Source organism: Mytilus californianus, unplaced genomic scaffold (genome assembly GCF_021869535.1).
Source record: "Mytilus californianus isolate M0D057914Y unplaced genomic scaffold, xbMytCali1.0.p SCAF_1, whole genome shotgun sequence".
In the NCBI taxonomy this organism is placed as follows: Eukaryota; Metazoa; Mollusca; class Bivalvia; order Mytilida; family Mytilidae; genus Mytilus; species Mytilus californianus.
In genome coordinates, this window is record NW_026262581.1 from 75,197,957 (window position 1) to 75,222,672 (window position 24,716).

Sequence of the window (24,716 nt, forward strand, 5' to 3'; positions counted from 1 at the left end):
CTTTATTTCAATAAAAAATTGACGCTGGTTCTGATCATCATACCTAATATTATGAGGTGACTACATAAATAATTTGCAAAAAAGTAACTGTGAAATGACAACTGTTATAAGTATTAAACTTAGAGGAACAAATTATATGTCCGTAAAGTACATAGCGTCACGATTTTGAAATAATTCAAACAAACTGATCATTTAATTAATTCAGAACGAACATGACTTATTGAAATTTTGTGGATATCTGTAATATAACACTCTGAGTTTAAAAGAATTAATCAATTTTGGTTTGTATTTATTATAAAATTACCGAGTGAACAAGCTATTATCTACTTGAAATTTCTCATAAAAGTAATATAAACAGATGAAACGGTAAATAATATAAGAGATATTTTGTTGTATGTCAAGTATGAGGGTCTCGATGGGGGTCCTTCATTTCTATATTCTTTAATTTTTAGGCCATTTTTCTCTATTCTTTATTTTTTTGGCCCATTATTCTCTATTATTTATATTTTAGCACCTCATTATTCTCTATTCTTTTTTTTTTGGTCCATTTTCCTCTATTCTGTATATTTTTCCCCATTATTCTATATTCTGAAAACCCCCATCCACACCCTTAAGTATTTATAGTATGTTAATGAAACACACGAAATTAACTTTTGGAACAGTTTGAAACCAATTACCATCGTTAATTTCTATTGGCTGTTAAAATCTTTTCGAAAATATATTTAAACCGACTTTTTTTATAGTCGCTTTAAATATTTAACATAACACTTGAGTTTTGAATATTGTTGTGATATATGAAATAAACCTGACAAAGTTATCTTGAAAAAACTATTAAAACGCTTAAACATCCGACAAAATGAGTTGCACTTCAGTTTCAATAACTAATGGATACATTCAGTCTGCATTGAACTTGTACAACGTAAATGAAACAGTAACTTACGCATGTAATACGTTTTATACACTCTCCGGAAACGCTGTAGCTACGTGTAAAGACGTTAATGGCACGTGGTCCAGTATACCTTCATGTAAACTTGTCTTTTATGATAATGGTAAGTTCTAGTTACATCTTAGGGATAATGGATACACTTTGACAAAAGTTGAATACCAAATATTATTCAATTAAGTAGTGAAAACGTTTAAATAAACGTAAAGGGTAAATGCAAAATTTAAAGAATCGTCAGAGCATTGTCACTTTCTGTATATTAAGTGAGTTCATGCAATTAAAGGATACCGGACTTGCATAATCAAATAATGAATTGATTTCAGCGCTGTAAGCTGAAAAACTAGTTGTCGCCAAAAAAGTATACAAAACTTCACTATCTTTTAAGCACGACAAAACTAAAAAATTGACAGATCTCGATTTTGTAAGTTACACCTTGGGCTTTTCAACCACGGTATCACTACTTTGATTGTTTTATACTGCAGCTGACGTTAAATGAATACATTAAATGTACAATATTCGTACAGTGTAAGGAGATATCAAATTTATTTGACAAGCTTTAGAAACAGAGAGAAAAGCAAGGCTTGCCGAGATTTTCTCCTGTTCACGAGTCATATTAAGTTACTGATTTAGATTATTCAATAAACACTTGTCGTACACATATAAATCAGTACGTACGTTTATATCATGTGAACACTTTTATGACTTGGCAATGTTTCATTAAATGTATTGTCATTAGCAACGAAGTTGTAACGTTCTTTGTTTGTGGATATCAACCAACTGTTAGTTAAGCTTATAAACCAACCAAGATTTGACAAAAAAAAACCAACTAATGTTGATAAAGCAGTGCACTAAAGGTTGATGGTGTTTTCCAATCTATCTAATGTTTGTAATGGCCATGTTACAAAAGAAATAGGAGTTCAGAGCTCTTTTTTCAAAGATTGCTTTTCATAAAAATGTTTCTGGTTTGTTAGTTCTTGATGTTTTATTAAAAATCCTTTGCCAAGTTTAATATTGGATATTTACTCATTCCAAATTACAATAAAGATATGGAAAAACATTTACCCAGACGAAAGGATATCGGAATTGAGAAATAATTTCAAATTTCGCAGAAATTAAATACACAACAATTTAATCAGATGCCAGTATCAAGTTATCATTTACTCAATTTGAAAATAAGCAGATGTAGTTTGATTGCCAAATATAAAGACCGAAAGACAAAGCTGTGATCAATTATAGGTAACCTTACGGCCTTTCAACAGTCTGCAAAACCTATACCGTATATGAAACAATAAAAGGTCAGGTTTGACCAAATGAATTTGGCAATATAATAGCAACCAATGACCACCAATGTACAACGGGTTCCTTGCATTGAACTTTTAACTTCACTTCCTTTTTAATTTTTATACAATTTTGTGTATAAGTCTGTTTTCAGGGGAACGTAATTGGTACCAACTGGAATACCTATAGTGTCTTTTGAATATTTATCGAGAATAATCATATTATTATAAGTTGTCAATGGAAAAGTCTAACACATTAATAAAATATTGACTGCCGAAATCATACAATGTAATATTTCAAACGTATATTTATCTTATTTTTTAGTTAACGATCTTAGAACTGAAACACGTCTCAAAGGAATAATATTTTAGCATGACGTGTTGTCTAACCATGAGATTTTATTGCGATCGTTTAAAAATGGTGTTTATACCGTCATAGGATTGCTCTTCTGTCTATCATTTTTAGTTTTGCTATTTAATTATGATAAGGTGTACGTACAAAAATATAAAAGAATTATTGATTTTTATTATCGTTTCCATTGAAAAGTACGATTAAAAAGACACGGCTTTCAGAGCCTTTTTACTGCGACAATGAAATAAATCATAAATGAATAAAAGGCTGTTTTTTATCCATTTTCCTTTCAAATCGGTTTATATCTTTATTATGAATTCGTTTATTTTATTAATGTCTAGTAACATTTAAATCTATTAATTACTTTTTATAAACATAAAAGATAAAACCAGAAATAAAATACGTATTCATAATTCGCTTTCATGGGACGCTAACTTTGACGGTTTATCGATATTACATATACTAACTTCATTCTTTCAGAAAATTATTTTACAAACTTTCAATTGCCCGTTATACATGACAACCGACTCATGAAATGTATTAACTCAAATGATATAATTATTTGATTTATTGGAGTTTAGATGAAAACTGGGTACAATACATTGCATTGAATGTTAATACTGTTGGTATTTACCATAGACCTACATTTAACTTTTTATAACGCATTGTATAAAAAAGCGTTTCTACTAAATTATATACAGAAAGATATATTACTTACTAAAGACTCAATATTCAAACCATGGGCTTTAATTTATTAAGGACGTTTATAATATGTTTTTGTAACGGATAAACTTGGTTTGGTAAAGGAGGAAACATTTTATTTCGTCAAATAACGTGCTGACTTTTGAAATGTCTTGTACGACAGTTTCAATTTCTAATGGATATATTTTATCATCTTCTAACTTGTACAACATTAATGAAACAGTGACTTATTATTGTAACACGTTTTACTATCTCTCCGGGAACCCACTAGCTACTTGTCTAGATACCTACGGTAACTGGACATCTATTCCTTCATGCCAGTTTGCAGCAACAAAAAATGGTAAGTTCGCATTAAGTGACTTACTTACATGTAGTTATAATTTCTTTTATTCGTATATTTTTAAAATTCTTAGTCTTCTAATACTACTATGGATAAAAACCATACATGTATATTCTATTCCAACTTTTCAATTGAAACACAATATGATTATAAAAATTATTCAGCAAATTTCTTGCAACATTTTGTATCATAGAAATAATGACTCTACACAATATTTGTTTAAATTCTATACGATGTTTGCGCTTCTAACAAAAGGCTAGCAAACCTATATGTTTAAATTATGCCCCAAAAAAATCCGGTAATTCGTTTATAGATTTTATTTATATAAAACTGCTCCGAATAATAGATAACTCAAATGCATACGGATATCCTTCAAAAACAGAATTGATCCATAAATTGATTGCTAACTAGAGTATGGAACTTCTTGAAATAATCTCAGAAACAGGAGGCGGGTCTAGGGAGTGGAGAAACCAGGTTTCTGATTTCTTAACAGGTTAAAGATGCTGGTTTATTTTAGTATTCTAGCCAATTTTAACAGCATCTACTTTAATAAAACAAAGAAATCAATTGCTGTTAATTAAACATACAAATTCACAAAACCCATCATAGTTTCCTTTCGAGCAGTTGCATTGCAAATGCTGAAGGTCTATTGATTTAAGGTTCAAGAATGATGTGTCAATGAAACATATACTAAAATAGAGGTCATATGATGTCCTTGATTTTATCAACCGCCAACTAAACCAACCAAGACATTGATAGTTTGTTTCTTGCTTAACATCCAGCGGAAATTATTTCATGTATATTCACGACAAGAACAAATTAACATATAATACAATGAGTATGTTCTGCAACGTAGGTCTAACAGGACAAATCAACAGGGCAGGAACATTTAGACTGCCACTGGAAAATTATGATATATTGGAAATTGGCAAAAATGTTGCACTCCAACAAACCACCTTCAAAACACCTAGAGAGTTGTTGCAAGGTTTTTTTTTAACATGCAGGTAGTATACAAAGGCCCTCGGTCATACCGGACATGGTGGCGTATTTACACATCCCGCACGATAAAACTCTCCACTTTAGCGTCAGTGAAGTCCAGAGATTACCATATTTTTATACCCCAAGGTTCCCAATTCAATAGATGAGGCGCAATAGTCTGTGCTGATCATATTGTCATTTATAATCGCGCTTGTAGGTAACTGTATAGTAATATTTAAAAATGTGAAAATAAGAGATTAAATATAAAGCCATGAAGAGAATGTTTAACACAACTAAAAAAATATATGAGATACTTTTGATAAACTTGTTGCATAGATAAATTACTTCACATATTTAGAATACTTATAGAGGTCTGTCATTTTAACTTTCAATTTGTATCTAAACTACATACATGTAAATGTTCTTGCTCGCACGTAAAACAACCATTTAATTACAGATCAGTTTTATTCTTGTTTGAAAGTTGAGACAGAATAAGTTTGTATATGCAGACGAGAAATATAACAAAAAATTAAGATATAATATGAACGTTGGTTTTCCTGTTTATGAATGGTTCTACACTAGTAATTTTTGGGGCCCTTTATAGCTTGCTTGTTCGGTGTGAGCCAAGGCTCCGTGTTGAAGGCCGTACTTTGACCTATAATGGTTTACTTTTACAAATTGTGACTTGGATGGAGAGTTGTCTCATAGGCACTAATACCATATTTTCTTTTCTCTAATTTTTCGTCAATTTATCCCTTTCTGCACCCATTGTATAAAAAAAAATTAATCAACGTGTGGTTCATTTGATCTCAGTTCTTCATTGGTTAAAATCCGATTATGACGTCGAATTTTCTTGCTTTCCTCTGAATTTCCTATTGTGACGGCATGAAAAAAGGCGACCATGCCTGATGACGTCACATATAAAGAACACATCTTTTTGCAGATCATTGAAAAAGAAGGAATAAGTTTGCCTGCATATTGTTTGAAAATCATTAGAGAAACAGATTCCACTACCAAATCTCGTGTAATACGATATTTATCCACTCTCGACAGTTAAATATTAAAAATTTAACTGTCTCGAGTGGATAAATATCGTATCACACTCGATGCAGTGGTAGAATCTATATATATCTAATTAATCGGAAAATGGAGATCGACTCAAGATTTTACTGTATCATGTCATTAAAACTTTATCAACTATTGACGTTAACCAATCATATGCTTCTATTTGTGAGTAATCTAGAAACTTTTATATCATCGATGCATTGACTGATCATTGGCTGTGCTTGATATCAAGTGGCAATCACTATTTACATGCTCTGGTCGAAATTGAGTTATTCGCAGAATAGTTATTGATGCGAAATTTATAAAAAAAATTGACGAATAATGTACATGTATGTTAATGTGATAAAACTAAGGTTCTAATATGACGTTCTTCAAACGCTTTGAGTACACACCCGTGGTAAAATTCGAATATATTCATATGTCCGCTGTTAGGCAACGTCATGTTTTGTTTGGGCTGTTCCAATCCTAATCCCACGTCGTAGGCTTTTTATGACTGATTTACCTCACGTCAGATGGTGTAAATGACGTCATTGAATAATGACGTAAGGATTTTACGGGAAAATGCACGAATAGGAAAATGAAAGTCGTCACTGTCGCTCGTGGTAAAATATTTAGCATAAAGGGCCAACCCATGGTAAAATCACAATAAATTCAAGCCCCCATGAATTATTTCTTTAATGCACTACTTCGGACAAACAAAATCTTAGACAGTTTTGAATTTTTGAATTTCATTTCTTTTGTTTTTATGCTCCCAAACGTTGTGCATTTGTTATTTTCAAAATTTTTGTCACCAGCATACTTCACGAAGGTTGTTTTCGTGCACACAAATTCGAGTTATGAGTCATTTACTGTTTTGGAGTTATGCCCATTTTTAACTTGGAAATTTGCTAAGTTTGAGCGGGGGCATTCGTGCCCTCAGACACATTCTTCTTTTATTTATAAAAAGGTGAATGTGGACCTGGATGAGGGAATGCAAATGTATAACGTATACAGACGGTGATTTTGGTTGTGTAAGAAAAGCATTACTACGGGTCACCTACAAACTCCTCCAAAGAAATAGTTAGGTAAAGGCGTAGCAGCCTAAAACAAGTGCCTGGTTGCGGGTGATGAATTGAACCCAATAATTTCAGGACGTTATTACATTTTCACAAATCCTACACAGCCGAACACATACGCACTGGTAAATTACCCTTCTGCCAGATCGGAGAATTCAAAGTGGAAATTGATTATTGCAGATCACATAGGTTGTTAGTCTTATTGAAATTGTAAACATGAACTTTATATTGATGTTAGACAGATTGATTTTGATTAACATTAAGTTGTGTGATTGTATGTAAGAAGTACGTCACATTAGTATTTAATTTACATTTTAACCAATTGAATTATAATAGTTCCAATTCCGCATATTATCAGGATCAAAACAGAAATTTAATTTGTATTTTAGTATGAATCAAGAATATTATGTTAAACACACCTACGATATTTGAGATGAAAAAGACTGTATCTTTAGTTTCATGTTTGTTCTTGTACTCAGTATGATATAACAATACTTTCCATTGATGTTGAAAATATTAGATAAACTATTGTTCACAATTGGTATTTGATATATTTTGAGTTAAAATTGTATAATTTTTCTAACAGTTTTTCCCTATTTTATGGTGTTGTAATTAAATGATAATTGATTGATAGTAGTAGAGGTGACTACTAGTATACAATTGTAGGTTCATCCCATTCTCAGTCTGGAATTTGATTTAATTTCGTTAATGTAATATTGTACGTAAGACACATGTTCAATATGTTTAAAACGTGCCAAGTAATGCACAAGATGCATGCCTTAATAAAAGAAAACATTTTAATAGGTAAGATATGTAATCAATCCTGTAATCTAAATCACTGTATGATATATTTTATTTATTTTTTTCTATTTATGATTAAGATTAATATTGTTTAAAGGAAAAGATAAACATGAAATACATTTGTAAATAAGGTAGTGTTGACAGTAATTTCATGTAAAGTAATGGTGAATTTATGTACCTAAATAACCGTTTTAACAAATTTCCGTTCAAAGGTGTTCATATTTATTCACGTTCTAGGGCATATTTTTCTAATTTTTCGTTGTTTCAACCATTATCTATATCCTTATTGATTATCAACTGAGAATTTTTGTTTAGGACTTGGTTTGGTCACTTGAATTGGAATGCAAAAAGTATTATGAATCTATCATATCAACATTCTATTAAAAGTAAATTTACAGAAAATGAACACAATTAATGTGCTGACTAATGGGCTGGTGATAATAAATAGAAAAAAAATCTGCAAATATTGTCTCAATTTGAGATGTATCTGAGATATGTTATGTAAATTCATTTGGAGTATGTAAATACATAAACAAAATAACAAAAAAAAACTACAGAAACCACACGAACCATTAACGAAGCGAGACATGTGCGTCGACAGGGTGAGCCTTTCTTGCAAGTAAATGTGACAATGGATTCAACGGAGATTATGTAAGATTCTACACTAACAACAAATTCCTATATCAAAGGAATCTAAAGATGACAAAATTCCTATCTTTGAAAATGTTCATGAAATGTGTTAAACTTGTATCATCTGTACTATGTCCTGATCATATCAACTGCTGCTATTTGCACTATTTCATGTCGATTTTTTATTAGCCTTGTCAATTAAGTAGCACTTAGTCCTATATACAACTTGTCATGTTTTCAATTGTTTTGGTCGGAGCGTTCCTGGAGAAGGTAAATCGAGAAAAGCGCTTCAATATAACGAAATTTAGAAAGTTATATTTGCATTAACAAGCACTGGATCGATACCACCGCTGGTGGACTTTTAGTGTTTAACCTCGATGGTATCATCAGCTCAGTAGTCGGCGCTTTGGTACTGAAATGATTTATAAGTAAGATTTAAACAAGGTACCAACTCTTTCAGGCAAATTTGACCTTCGAGGAATTTGGCTTTTTAAAATTCCCTCTTTGTCATATAGCTCCTAAAGTTTCTTCGTATTTATAAATAACTAGCTTTTGGATGTTTTGGTTTGAACCTTCATGATGAAGGCAAATCAAGATAAGGGCTTCGAAAGCGCAAAATTGATAAAGTGTGTTTTTCCATTTACTAGTTCTGTGTCGATACCACTGTTAGTAGACTGTTTATCCCCGAAGATATCATCAGCTCAGAAGTCTGCGGTACTGACATGAATTACGACATAATTATCTAAAATTCCTCGTTGATAAATTCAAAAATATTAAGATACTAGGGTTTAATTCCTCATGCAAAGGTGACCTGAAATACATTTGGCTATATTTTTATGTCCATGTTGTCAGTTAATTTTTCTATGTATTTATACATCCCTGACTTTCAAATGTTTTGGTTTTAATGTTCCTGATAAAGGTACATTCGGAAAAGCGCTTTGGATGTACGAAATTTATAAATTTTTACTTAACACACAGGACGGTTTCTCACTTACTTATTTTAGATAGTCTAAAAACGGAATGTTTAAGGGTTCTTCATATTTTTAAGGCATGGGTGTTGTGGATGCAATAGGATGAAAAGCGAATTGGGCAAGTATCGGTGTGACTATCTTTCGAAAAAATATTACTAAGATACATGTATGTTGGACTATAAATGAAAGACACTACAATAAATATAAAAATTGAACCCGCATGACAAATTCAAAACCGGCACATGTTAGCAAATGGCAAGTTTAATCAATAAGAATTTTCAAAAAAGCTTGCTTTAAACGAAAGCAAGGATTGTTTCCAAATGGTTAAAAAAAACTTCCGATACGGTGTGTGGCTATATAACTTTAAATTGGCCGACCTTAAAAGACTGTCTCAACTTTGCTAAAAATATTTGCTCTTTATTAGTTTCTTCCTATCGTTTTTTAATGTTTTCTTTTGTCCACTTTTACATAACAACATATACATAAATCGTTAATAATTTAATACGTGTACAAGTATTTACCTATCAGATTTAAAAAAAAACAAATAGAAGAAATCTAATAGAATTATGAAATAGTTCACCAATCAGGCCTTTGGTTTTTAAATTCTTAATATGACGTGAATGAAGTAGGTATTATATAACATACGTGACATTTTTGTATATTTGATTATCATGTTCTTGATATGTAGTGCACTTCTAAACTATTTAGATTAGGCAAATGTTTGATGTTGTTGACACGTAAAAAGAGTATTTCCACCCTGTGTACTCGAATTTTTATGTCTTCATTGCTTAGTTTCATACAATTTTGAAATGTTTATCTGGATGTTTATTCGTCCCGTTATATATATAACAACGGGACATGTTATATTATCCAAACCTGTATTGTCTCCAAACATCTGTTTTTTTTTTCGGTATCAACATTTAAAACAAATATAATTTTTATAACTTAAATAATGAATCCACCCGAAAGAATTTTTTTACATGTACACTTGCCTACTAGTCTAAAGTTCGGAATTTAAAGAAAGAGTTAAGTGCTTTACTGGTTAGGAAAGGGTTAAGATCTGCTTACAATTATGTTTAATCTAAACACTGTTTTCGTACGTGTTAAAAACCAAGAGACAGTAATCAGTAGTTGTCTTTAGTTGCTTAATCACTTGATATAATTACCAACATATTTTATAGGAGTAACACGACATGTTTCACATACAGAGCGGGATCTGTTAGCCCTTCCGGAGAACGCGATCCCGGTTTTTTGTCGTGTTCGTGTAGCTAAGTCTTTAGTGTTTTTTATTTTGTGTTTTGTTGATTCTTTGTCTTTTCGACGTTTTTCATGTTTTGGCATATCCCTTTCGTATCTTCCGCCTCGCTTCTAAAAAGAAAAACCGTACTATACAAGACTTGATCAGTGGAAGATTTATTGACCACTAAGATTGTTTTTAATGATATTAAGGTGATAAGTAGTTTACCGATGTTCAAATCTTGACAATCGATTCAAAAGAGTCAAATCAAAGTAACAAACAGAACCTGTTTATGATTGACATGTGTTGAACCTGTTTATGATTGACATTTGCTGCTCAAAATTTAGTTTTCTGCGTTACGTTTGACTTTTTCTTTGTGTCATCATGCCATAAGAATTTGTAAAAATCATAACTTAAACCCCAAAGCATTTCAAATTATACTGTTCTCCAAACATGAATTACATGTATGAAAATTACTGAAATAAAGTCATTAGATTTGTTTAAAACGTTGAGATACAAAAAGACTTTAAAAAGAGAGGTGGAAAAGAAAACATAGTAAAATGCAGATTATGAGGAGGTTGACCATATGATACATGGAAATGCTGGAATAAGATACTGAAAAACGAACCAAATTTCTCTATTTTCCCCTCAAAAGAATAAGACAAATTAAAGTAGTACCTTTATTACCAATTACATGTATGTGTTTTCTTGTATCTGTTAGTCATAACTTGTGTAGTGTTTTGTGACCTGTTGTTTGTCTTTTCGTCTTTTTTATTTCACCATTTGAAGTCTGATTTTCTTCGACTTATATTTCGAATTGTCCTTGTTTTGCTCTCCTTTTTGCAATACTATCGTGCAAAAATAAATTCAGTAACATTAATTTTAACTACGCCAATACAATCACCCTTTTGAAATGTATTTCAGATAAATTTCTTTCCACATTACTTTTACTTGTTCAATAGTAATGGTTGTTTTCTAATCATAGTGTATATTTGATATTCATTGAATTTTTTAAGGATAAAGTATCTTGTTTTGCATGTAGAGCCGTCTTAAATGATTAAGTTACAACAGTACAGATGACGCAATGCATTATGAATGCGATTCGGAAGTGCTTATCTAAAATAAGATAACATGACCATGTAGGTTTTCCTTTAAGATAATTGTGTGTACCAAATAATATTGATAACAACTTTTAATTACTTCCGATAAATTTTTGTCTCAGTGCAAGTAAATCTACTCGTCAAATTCTTGCAGTTAATTTTCTTTTAGAATTCGTGTAATTACAAAAATAAATTCCGTACATGTAGAGTAGGATTGATATAGAAAAACGTGTCTGGGTTAAAAAAAAGATAGTTTCAAATTATACCCAATAGTATCGAACGTATTGAAATAAATTTATAAACAAAATCTTGATAATATTTACGCTATATAATATCCAAAACATGGCTTAATCCTTAGTACAATATTTATGCTGATTTGATAAAAGTATTATCTATGTATATAAAATAGCCAGAAATAGTTTATACTAGTAACTATCACATATAGAAATAAGATTATTTAAGACGATACAAAAACAAATTAAAGTAGCAACAAGAAAGTAATGTGTTACAACTAACATGTAAATATACTAGTGAGCAATGAAAAACGATTGAATGTGAATCCATTACAAAATGGTTATCTTTTCTTATAAGACATTGTTTTGTTTTTATGCTTTGTTAAACAATTTGTAACTTTGTCTATCCTAACTTTGGTATCGAGGGGAGTAGATAAATGTTATTCCATCAACACTTGTTGTGCAAATTTTTTTTATTAAATGTGCATCTTTGCAAGAAAACAAAGGCCGCTCTATTTTACTCCTTTTTTCCTTTGCACATTTTGTTTATGATATGATTTTACATTGCAAACCAATTTACTTGTAGAATCTTCGACATGAATGAACTATTCCTTAAATTCCATACAATACCTCACTTGAATTAATCATTAGTTCATAACATAAGTATTGACTTATATATAAGAGCTTCATTTTAATATTTATTTGGACATGACAGTGACTGTTTAATTTGGTTTTATCACGTATTTTAAATAGTTAAGGGTAATTTGATAACACTCCTTTGACGTGCATATGAATAAGCATTTTATTTATTGTTTTTCATGTACTATTTTCTTTGTATTCAAGGATAATTCAAGCGAATAAATAAAAGACATGTCGGTGCGCATCAAGAAAATTTAAATATCCTTTTCTGTATTTTCTGACTTTAGTTTTTTTGGGTGGAGGGTCATATCAGAATGTTACCTTTGAGTCTCTTATCTTTGCATTTGTTGGATTTCAAAATATGTCCTGTTCATAAAAACACTACGTGCGTAGTGGCATTCTTTATATAGTTTGTTTGTGTATAGCATTTTCATATTGTTTTGTTGCACAATTAGTTTTTGCAAAAATAAATCATTCATTTCTCTTCAAAAATCATTTATTAACTCAGAGATGACATAGTTTTTCGGTTTTCAGTTAACGACAAAAATCACCTTTACTGCCTATGTATCAGGGAAAACTTTATCATGCATTTTAGTTGTAAAAGTAGTAATAGGTCATCTGTTCTTGTGCTAGTTATATTACAATATTACATATAAGTTATAAAAGCTTAGAAATGCCGCCACCTTATTCTCTGAAAGAATCTTTACCAAGGACCCCATTGAAAGTGAGCTGTTCTTTCTTTTGTTTAGAGGATGAATACATACGTAATACAATGACACATTTCATCGGTTTGTTTAACTATGATACTTGAGAACAATTTCAACAAACGGAAAAAAAGCACTTCGTTAATTTCCACAAAAACTTTCTCGTCCATCAAGAAAACTATTATCTTATAATAGATCTTGCTTGCAACACCTATTGTTTATTCACCCGACACAGCGTTACACAAAATCTTAATAACTTCAGATAAATATTTGTCTCTGTGCAAGTAAATCTACTCGTCAAATTATTGTAGTTATTTTCCTTTTAGAATTCGTATAATTACAAAGAAAATATTTCCGTATATGTAGAGTGGGATTGATATAGAAAAATGTGTCTGGGTTAAAAATAAAATAGTTGCAAATTAAACCTAAAATGTATCGAACGTGTTGAAATAAATTTATGAACAAAATCTTGATAATATTAACGCTATATAATATCCAAAACTTGGTTTAATCCTTAATACAATGTTTATGCTGATTTGATAAAAGTATTATCTATGTATATAAAATAGCCAGAAATAGCTTATAACTATCATATATAGAAATAATAAAATTGAGAATGGAAATAAGATTATTTAAGACGATACAAACACAAATTAAAGTAACAACAAAAAAGTAATGTGCTACAACCGAGATGTAAATATACTAGTGAACAATGAAAAACCTAGGGTGTAAGGAGGGGGGGGGGGGGTCGGAGTGTTGATGGTTCCTGTGATTTATTGTACTGTGTGGTATCTTAATGCTATTTCTGTTTTCTCTGTATATGTATGAATTTATTTTTTGTTGTTGTACGTGTATATTTATGTGATCTGTTATGCTGTAAATCCTTTTTTTCTTAGAGTTCTCTATTTTTATTATACTTTATTATCCTTTTTATTTATTATTATTGAAGGAATTGAAAACTTATATATTTATTTTTGGTACAGATTTTTATATGAATTACTAACAATCAGTTTAGTAGTTTTCAACGACAAAAAAGAAGATATTATTTAATTCTTTATAATATTATATTGACAGAAAAGGTTTAAACTCGAGCTTTTTCTGTAATAAATTCAAATCTTAATAAAATCTTGATTTACAGAATTACAGGCAAATACAGCAAAATATAAAAAGTTTGGCATAACTCAATGAATAGATAAAACGTTTAATATTTGAACAAGTACTAGAAAATGGATGATTTAGGAAGTGTTGGTTCATTAAAAATAAGTATATGTAATAAGAAACTCTTTTATTGCTTTTTGGACAGTTCTTTAAATGAATTTTCATATTCCTTAAACTAGTCCATAGTAAACGTCCATTTCTGACCCTATTTCTTTTTTGAAACAATATCAGGTCAATTTTCTGCTATATGTAAGAAAACTAGAACAGGATTGATTTCATTTTGAGTTCAAGGACTTCAGTAAGTATCTATTTACTATGATCTTTTTGCAAACTATTTATTAAGCTGATACCGGGTAATTCAAAACTTGAATCAACAACAAACTTAATGATTCTAAATTGCTCTCGTGAATTTTAACTGTCAATGAAATCGATCATCATACACTGTTTTTGTTTAAGCATTCGTTTTGTTATAATATGAATATTTCACAAACAAACTAGACACTACAATTTTCAAAACATGACATGAAAATGGTGTAGACGTCAAAATTAATTATTTAACAATATTTCGTATTAATTTGAATTCCATACCATCTTCAGGCTTATCGTACTGATAAAAGGAGAAGTAAGATCCACGTCAATGAGAAAGCAACCCAAAGATACTAAATTAACACACAAATTATAAGTATTGTGGCAATACGCACAAAGATTATTATCTATCGAAAAAGCCTGTACCAAGTCAGGAGTATGAGTTTTTTTTCCATTCATTCAGTTGTTTTATATAGTCTAACGTTTGATTTTGTCATGGTTTATGGACCTCCTCCCTTTTTGAATTTACCTTTGAGTTCGGTATTATTGTTAATCCTTTTTTTCTATCATGTATGCTTCTCTAATTACAGTAATAGGAGAAACAGCAATATGACAATTTTTCGTCAACTGATTATCATATTTCGAACAACATAACATTTTTTATTTTTTATAAAAATGAGACACTTGTTTTACTTACTATGGCTACAATAATTGCATGACATCTTATATACAATTTTAGATAGTATTCGTTAAGCTATGTGTGGCGGGATTTATCATGACATTGTGAACATAATTATCGTCAGGTGATATACCGCTGCCAATATTGAATATTTGTTTATTTAATTTAATAATATTTTATTGCATTAATCAAGCAATAGGATTGGACACAAGTTATAACAACTTATATTAAGTCCTCTCCTTACATATACAATACACATATATGATGACAGAGTATATACTTATAAATACAGTTTAAAAATCATATATTTTTATATAGTTTGTGTTGCGTGCGTTTATTGATTTTTTTTCTAAATGTGTCTAAATTCATCAACAGATTTGACGGATATCAAATCTTAAATACTGGAATAACTACAACATACGTGTATATATATTTTTCTCTAATTCTTACTCGATTGGTCACTTTCCTGACCTGTTGATTATTTTTATTTAATCAACGTGTGGTTCGTTTGATATCAGTTCTTCATTGGTCAAAATTCGATTATGACGTCAAATATTCTTGTTTTCCTCTGAAATTCCTATTGTGACATCACGAAAAAAGACGAGCCTCGCGTTTAAATTTGAAAATTTAACTGTGTTTAGTGGATAAATATCGTATCACACTCGATGCAGTGGTAGAAACTATATATATGCACTATAATTTTTTAAGCAACAAACATATTATCAACTTTACATGTAGGTTTGCGGCTGTTAAAATTTAACAAAAAAAAATCAAAGTGGTAATTTATTCAAAATAGATTAACTGATGGATTCTACACAATGCACACTTTGGTAATAACAACAAAATGAACTTGATTACTTCTTCATGCATGTTGAATTATGTAAATTATCACCCCAAATGATAGTTTTGAAAACTTTTGTTGCGCTTTAAACTATTGTTTGCATTACATACCAGGCATATACAATGTGATTGAATAACTTTTATCATATTGGAAAGACTATGGGAGATAACCGATGAACTTGTTTTTGCAATTGTTACATTTTCACGAGAACTGCTTAAACAAATTATTGTCACATTAACCTATTTTGTTTGTTTGGGTTGCTCGTCAAATTGTGTCAATATAACAGAACTAAGCGGGAGGTTTCAGCTAGCTATAAAACCAGGTTTAATCCATCATTTTCTTAGGAAAATGCCTATACCAAGTCAGGAATATAACAGTTGGTTTTCATTTTTTGATTGATAGCGTTTAGTTTTGTCAGTTTGTATGAACCTTTTTTGAATTTGCTTTGGAGTACTGTATTTTTGTTATACTTTTTAGTAAATAAGAGGCAACCGATGTTTGTATTTATTGAATTCATTAAGATTTTACAAAATCAAGATAAAAAAACACAAATCCTGAGGGAATTGTAACATCTCCAAACATAGCGAAACCAGTTTCGTCGACAGTGTTATTGTCTTTTGCTATACATGCATCACCTGCCATTGGAATCTACCCTAAGTCAATATATCACAAAAGGGAATAGGACAGAATTGGTAAATCTATTAAAAATATACAAAATTTAAGAAAAAACAGAACAAAACATAAGGGGATTGCATGACCTCAAAATATGACGAGACCTGTTATGAAAGGGGAAGTATCTTTTGCTACACAAATATGTGCATGAATCGTCCGTAATACGAATCCCCACCTTGTCAAAATGTCACAAAAAGCAATAGGACGAAATCAGTAAACGACAAATCAGAATATAGATTATAGACCTGTCATGTTCTTTAAAACATATTTTCAAATAAAAATGACAGGAGGTAAGGGATAAATATGGATGACACAGCAACCAAACGAAACAAACAATCACACGAAAACTTCAGACAGTTGAATAATCCTCTGAGTTAAATAAATGATTTATAATGTGAAAAATAAACGTAAAAAAGCAGTAACAATGGAACTCCAAGTAATATTATAATGACATGAAGAGTTCTTTAATAGAATTGTTAATGTAAGCTTTAGATTTGCATGGTAATAAAAAGTAAAATAACAAAAATACCGCACTCCAAGGAAAATTCAAATGGGAAAGTCCCTTATCAAATGGCAAAATCAAAAGCTCAAACAGATCAAACGAGTGGAAAACAACTGTCATATTCCTGACTTGGTACGGGCATTTCTTTATGTAGAAAATGGTGGATTAAACCTGGTTTTATAGCTAGCTGAACCTCTCACTTGTATGACAGTCGCATAAAATTCCATTATATTGACAACAATGTGTGAACAAAATAAACAGACATAATAGGTAAAAATGTCAAAAATAGGGGTACAGCAGTCAACACTGTTTTATAATCTTAATCACTATAAAAACAAACAAATATGTCAACAAAGATAAACAAAACGGCATGTAGACAAAGCACATACGCAAAAATGAAAGACAAGAATACAATAAAAATTACCACAGCACAACAACACATTGGCGGGATGCATACGTACCGCTCCACGCCAAAAGGATATTACCAAAAATAGACCAAACAGTAAAGGTTAATAATTTACAAAGACAATAAAAGAACACTATAACACGTAATTAAGATGATAAACAACGTCAGTACCTAGAATCTATACTTGAAGACCATCATGTATTATTTGTGAAGTTGATACGGAATATTTATCAAAAAGGTCTTAGTATCTTCCGATGAACATTTTTAGAAAAAGGACGAGACGTTCTTTGACATAGCCCTGGTTCATCAATTTTCTGTTAAAAAACTGGTGACGTTTTATAAAGTCTTGGTAGCAGCTGCAAGTTCTTGAATACCGAATGAGTTGGGAAATGTATATCCCATATACAGGTGAAGTTGGTATAAATGACAATAACACTTTAAAAATTTCATGCGTCCGAAGCGCTTTTCTGGATTTACCTCACTCAGGAACGTTCAAACAAAACATTTGGAATTAAGGGATGTATAAAAAAAACGTAGAAACGTTCAGAGCTATCTTTATTGTTACTATTTATATAATTTCACCAAATATATATAGTTTTTTTGTCTTAGAAGCGCACATATTTTTTTAATCCAAAATATAATTAGCATTTCATGTAAAACAAGGAAAACCAAAAGTATGCAAAATCTCGTCATGGTTTGTTGCCATAGCGACATCGGTAGGAAACTTTAATTTTATAAGGTTTTTGGTCACTTATTTAGTCCCTCTTGTATGCAGCTTCTAAAATGTATTTATACATCTATGATTTATTAAAAAAAATTGACATAGGGCTTCACAGGCAACACGTTAAATATTCAAAGTTTTACTTCCGCTGCGTTCCGACATTGACATTAAAGGATTAAACCTTTTTACTAAATGTCATTGATATGTAAACTGGGCGATTAATCGAACATGTATGGATTCCAAGTTAGTCAATATGGTGCTTTACTCCTTAGTTACAACATGTCGATTTGACGGTCAATAGATGCCTTTGAAATATAAAAAAAAACTGTTTGGATTACGAGTTATGAGGATTAAACGCATTTTTAGCTCACCTGGCCCAATGGGCCAAGTGAGCTTTTCTCATCACTTGGCGTCCGTCGTCCGTCGTCGTCGTTGTCGTCCGTTAATTTTTACAAAAATCTTCTCCTCTAAAACTACTAGACCAAACTTGGTCCAAACTTGGTCACAATCATCATAAGGGTATCTAGTTTAAAAATGTGTCCGATGACCCCGTCTGCCAACCAACAAGGCCGACATGGCTTAAAATAGAAAATAGGGGTAAAATGCAGTTTTTGGCTTATATCTCTGAAACTAAAGCATTTTGAGCAAATCTGACATGGGCTAAATATGTTTATCAGGTTTAGATCTATCTGCCCTGAAATTTTCAGACGAATCAGACAACCCGTTGTTGGGTTGCTGCCCCTGAATTGGTTATTTTAAGAAAATTATGCAGTTTTTTGTTATTTTAAATATTTTTATAGATAGAGATAAACTGTAAAAAACAATAATGTTCAGCAAAGTACAATCTACAAATAAGTCAATAATACCAAAATTGTCAATTGACCCTTCAGGAGTAATTGCCCTTTATAGTAAATTTTTCTTAAATTTTTGTAATCTTTTACAAAAATCTTCTCCACTTAATCTACTGGGCCAAATAGAATTAAACTTAGCCACAATTTTTAATAGGGTATCTTGATTGAAAAATGTATCCGATGACCTGTCATCCAACCAACATGGCCCCCATGGCTAAAAATCGAACATAGGGGTTAACTATAGAAGTCTAAGGGAAAATTGTAAAAAAAACAAATTCAAATGGTCACAACTTGAAAACTAAATTAAATAATGATAAGGGGTCTTTCAGTAACTATTGTAAGACTAAAATAGGATGACCTGCTTTTAATTAAACTACTGGGTCAAATTAAACCAAACTTGGCCTCAATCATTATTAGGGTATCTAATACTATTTATTATGATTTTTACCTTATTTTACATGATTTCCAAAAAACACAGTAGATACAGGTGAGCGACACTCGTGAGAGCCTCTAGTCTCTAGAGGTTATTGGTGTGCAAACTGGGTCGCTTAGTCACAAACTTTACATAAAAGTCTTTCGGACTTTTATTCAGTTTGTGAGTTTAAAATTGAAAACGAAACAGCACTTACCTCAAAAACTCAATTATATATAAATAAGCAGATGTGGTATGAGTGCCAATGAGACAATTCTCCATCCGAGTCACAATGTATAAAAAGTAAACAATTATAGGTCAAAGTACGGTCTTCAAACAAGGGGCCTTGGCTCACACCAAACAGCAAGCTATGTAGAGCCTCCTGACTTAGGACAGATGCATACAAATGCAGTATATATAACATGCATAATGAGATTTTATCCGAATTTGATGCGTACAAGTAACGAAATAAACTTCAGATTGGAGTATTTTATTCGTATGAAGTCATATTTTTTTACAATGACATTAATGCGTCTTAATCAATTATAGATTTATGCATTTTTCTAAGCTCTAATGCAATTCTTTTTGCGATTCATTAGAACAGGAATAACAGTACTGTAGTGTTTTTGTTTCAATATTTCGATTTTCTTTGAACCCCAAGACCCATGCATGTGTATCTTATATAAATAAGTTCAGCAACATCGTCTGTCGAAGTGTAAACAATGGAAAACATATTACGGACTAATCCCATTTAAGTATTTGAAGATGTGCAAATTATATAAGAATTATGACTGAATACATGAATATATTCATATGCATTGCTGATGATAAAACTTTAATTGTCAAAGTAACTGATAATAATGTTAAAGCTCTTTCAAAAGTTATTTTATTAGCAAAACAATATTTGATATAGTTTACGTTTGATTACAAAAAGACAAAACACATATAAAATAATTGTAGTTGGTTTAATCAAGGTGAAAAATACGTATAAAGAACGCTTCCTTTATTTTTAGTCATACTAATTTATAAATATATTAGCTTGAAAACGATGCGTTCGTATTTTTTTAAGCAATGTGTATACATATACAATGAGAAACAAACTCTCAACTGTCTCAATTTGAAGAGTTGTCGCTCCGCATTTAACGTCAAATCATATTTAACATTACGTAAGTAGGTTTAAACATCATTATCTTTGATTTCATCTCAATATGTGATGCATTTATGATTACTTTTCTATGCCATCTAAATAGGTGTGTACTATTTGTCAAGTTTGCAAATTTCGTATAATGTTTTCTATACTGTTATTCTATTAACCCATTGGTTATCGTAATACAAGATAAAAGATTTTGCTGTGATATTTCCACCGATAAAGTTTTACTTGTTCCACTCGAAATAGGGCGTATTGACTTTAAGCGGTAGCGTTGCGGAATGTGCATTCTGACTTAAAAGCTTCTCAATAATCTTAATAAGATTATAGGTAAACATATTGAACGCAAAAGAAAAAAGACGAATGCATCAGCAGGGGGGTTAAAGACTCCATATCAACTTTTAAAATCAAATTAATATGAAGAATGAACAAACTATATCAATGTACACAAAAAATGAACGTTGGCGTCACCTGCGTTGATAACAAACAGAAGCCTAAATGCTATAATACATTATTTTTTTTAATCAGGCGTTAATTTCCTTACACAACTTTAGTCTTGTTTAAAGTTAATGAATGTGTAATCTAATTTCACCGCTGTGCTTCCGTAATAAACCAGCTACAATACTTTCTTCTAATTATCTCTAAAAGGACATATTAAACAAATGATATGGTAACTGTGTTAAATGCTACGTAGTTGGTAATATTCAATAATAAAATAACGATTATGAAATGTTAATTTATCGTCGCTAATTTCTATTGGTTTATAAAATCCGTTTGAAAAGATTTAAATCGCAAGATTTTACATTATTTGTTTAAGCTATTCGATAAATCAACTTCAAATTAGATCTGACATTTATAATGTTGTTAATACGTATACGGCAGATATTAACAATAAAATGTTTTAAAAGTTGTAAGACCTCTGAAAAAATTCTCAAAATGAGTTGCATTTCAATTTCAATATCTAATGGGTATATTCAGTTTGCATTGAACTTATACAACGTAAATGAAACAGTAATGTACGCATGAAATACGTTTTATACAGTCTCATAAAAAGGCTGTAGACACGTGTAAAGATGTTAAGGGCACGTGGTCAAGTATACCTTCATGTAAACTTCTTTTATGATAATGGTAATTTCAACATGTTTATATTGAAATTTGTTCAGTACTTTTTAAAGAATTTTGTTTAAACATATTTTATATTTTCTGTTATTTCAATTTTTATACAAAAATATGGTATTATAAGTATGATTTAACATTTAATGGACTTATGAAAACAGAAAACGACGTCATAATTATGTCTTACAAACTTTCTTTGTGTAATAATACAATGATATTCTTATATCATCATTATCATCTTTATTTTGAGTTGATAATGCATTGGAGAGAAAAATTATTATATTATATATTATTTTCATTTTGAGATATTGTTAGGCTTTTCATGTCGTAATTGCTACCATGCTTTTCTTTTAGATTCTTTAGTATCATTTCCATATTGCTATGATTACAATATTTCAGTGCCTTACATAAATTTAAAAAAAGAAGCAATAAAACAAACAAACAAACAATGAATAAATAAACGAATAAAAATAAATAATAATAATTAATAATAATGTTTCTAATGCATTTCCGAACAAAACTACAATACAAAAAAGGTTCTCAAACCTCATTTTGCCTATAATTCAATAAAATGTCTTGTCGTTAAATCTTATTGTAGTATATCTATGTAGATATGTTCTATGTTCTATGTTCTATATTAGCAGTTGAAGTAATGTGAGTTTGTTTTCAGTAATTGTGAACATTCTTTGACAAGGTTTTCTGTTCATGTTTAACTTGCACAATTTGTGGACTGATTTTAATCGTGTCTTACTAATTCAATTTCAATAGGAAGAAGGTTGTGGTTTAAAAAACAATGTTTACTCACTTTCATGTGCATGTGCAAATCCCAAATCTGGAAACTTGTAAAACTTGTAAGTGGTTTTGTCTTCGTATATATCCTAGTGTTGTTTGTCCTTTATTACATTGTGTGTTTGTGGTGGATCTGTATACTACTTTGTTTGATTATTCAGTACTTATATAGTACCTTGGCGATTTAGACACTGATTTTATGTTGAGACACTTTTTGAATTTCTATACCTTATTTTCATGGTTAGATGTATTCGGGATATTGCTTAATATTTTTTCGTTTGTTTCATTGACATATAAACTACATTTCTTTTTAATCATTATAACAACCTAGTTTCTATACAAAATGGCACCATTATGATGCTGTAGAAATAATTTCAGACCTGAATTTGATTCAATAACTTAATGTTTTTTTTATCAAAACGATACTTCTAATCTAGCTGTTTACGTAAGAGTTAGAATCACATATAATGATTTTACAGCTAACGAAGCGAGTTTCTCAGATATACCACAAAAAAGGAAATGAAGAACACTTGCGTTCATTGTTAATTTAAAAAAAAAATATCAACATAGAGATAGGAAATAATGTGCCAGTGTTGAAAACATTAACTAATGATGATTTTAACACTAGCAGTAACGACAGATGACGTTGTTAGGAATTAGCAATGGTAGCAGTAGTATCGGTTGATAATACACTAAGGGACTAACAATAGTTCAAAAGTGTGGGTTTTCATCATACCAATTAGGACTAGTGGTGAAACGTAGAATTAGTGATTGATAGACGGTTTGCGATGGTGCAGTAGAATCGGTGGACGAAATACTTGGAGATTAGCAGTGACATGGAAATAAATAAAAGCAATTGTTGATTTTGTAGGAGATTTTTTTGAATTTTCGTCTGAAAACTTACTTACGTTATATACATGGGAGCTATAACCAAACACAACCTAAAAAGAATGCGATTAATGCGAAATATTGAATATCTTTATCTTATTTAAAACGTATCGGGGAACATTAAATTTGTTATTGGTGAGATTCATAAAAACTATTCGCGACATATAGATTTTTGGGGCATTTATTTTCATCTTTCAGGAAGTAAACACACATTTGGGTCTATGCACCTGTCTTTTTGATATGTCAGTAACTTGATTTTTCCTTCACTGAAGCTATTTTCTCATACAAATGAAAAGAGATTTGTTTTTGCATTGTTGTATCCTCTTGTCAATCATAGATTATTTGATATTTTGAAGGCCTTTACTTGTTTTGCGTATTTGAATTACGTTTAAAACAGAGAAAAAAGGATGACAAAGAAGTTATATTTAAAAATATTGTAGAGATTGTCTTTATAGCAATGAAGACCCAATGAAACCGACTAAGCAATTAGATAAGTAACACATCTGAGATCGCTGTCCAATACCCAATTAGATGCTCCGTTAATATTATTCACCCAACTTAATCCTCTAAATTACAATTTTTCTCACACTACTCACAAAATTAAATATATCCGCACTATAAAAATAAAATGTATTGAACGTTTAATTTATTGGCGTGCTATCGATTTCGATCTATAAATTTAAATGACTTTCTAAAATAGTTGATCGCGTATACAGCTCTTTATTTATTATTGAACATATCAATTGAATTATGGAATTTATAAAGTTAATATTTTTCATGTTAAATTAGATTTGATTCATTAGAGATAAATAAATCTACCCACAATTAAAGTTGAAGATGAGTTCATGGTTGTTGACTTTTTTAATTGCAAAATGTAATCGCTATAATAAACTGTAAAAATCGTATAGAAGCTTATTTCGCACAAGTAAACACTAATCAATATATACAAAACATTCCATGGATTTTTAACAATGATTTTATGCGTAAAACATTAATTTTATTTCTACAAATTGTAAATATTTTTAAATGTATTTAGAGAAAACTTTTTGGAATATTACAATTGAAATAAATATGTTCTGAAATATGTGAAATACCCTTGGTTTGCAACATGCATAAACACTATTGTGTTATAAAAAAATCATTGCCTGCTTGTGGAAATTTACATTCAGGTTTATTTTCTTTCATATGAATAAAATGAGAC

At 30.4% G+C, this 24,716-nt stretch overlaps 1 protein-coding gene across 2 annotated transcripts in view; it reads left to right on the forward strand.

Moving 5' to 3' along the window:
* Nucleotides 1–841: 841 nt before the first annotated feature.
* LOC127707718 (uncharacterized) overlaps nucleotides 842–24,716 on the forward strand; it is a 75,379-nt gene continuing 51,504 nt past the window's right edge. The window contains exon 1 of one of the 2 annotated variants that reach the window (XM_052212447.1): nucleotides 842–1,049. In XM_052212447.1, the coding sequence (XP_052068407.1) occupies nucleotides 857–1,049 (193 nt within the window). In that variant the 5' untranslated portion in view covers nucleotides 842–856. Of the gene's footprint in view, nucleotides 1,050–3,074; nucleotides 3,615–24,716 lie in introns of those variants that run through there. The other variant, XM_052212438.1, reaches the window with a different exon arrangement.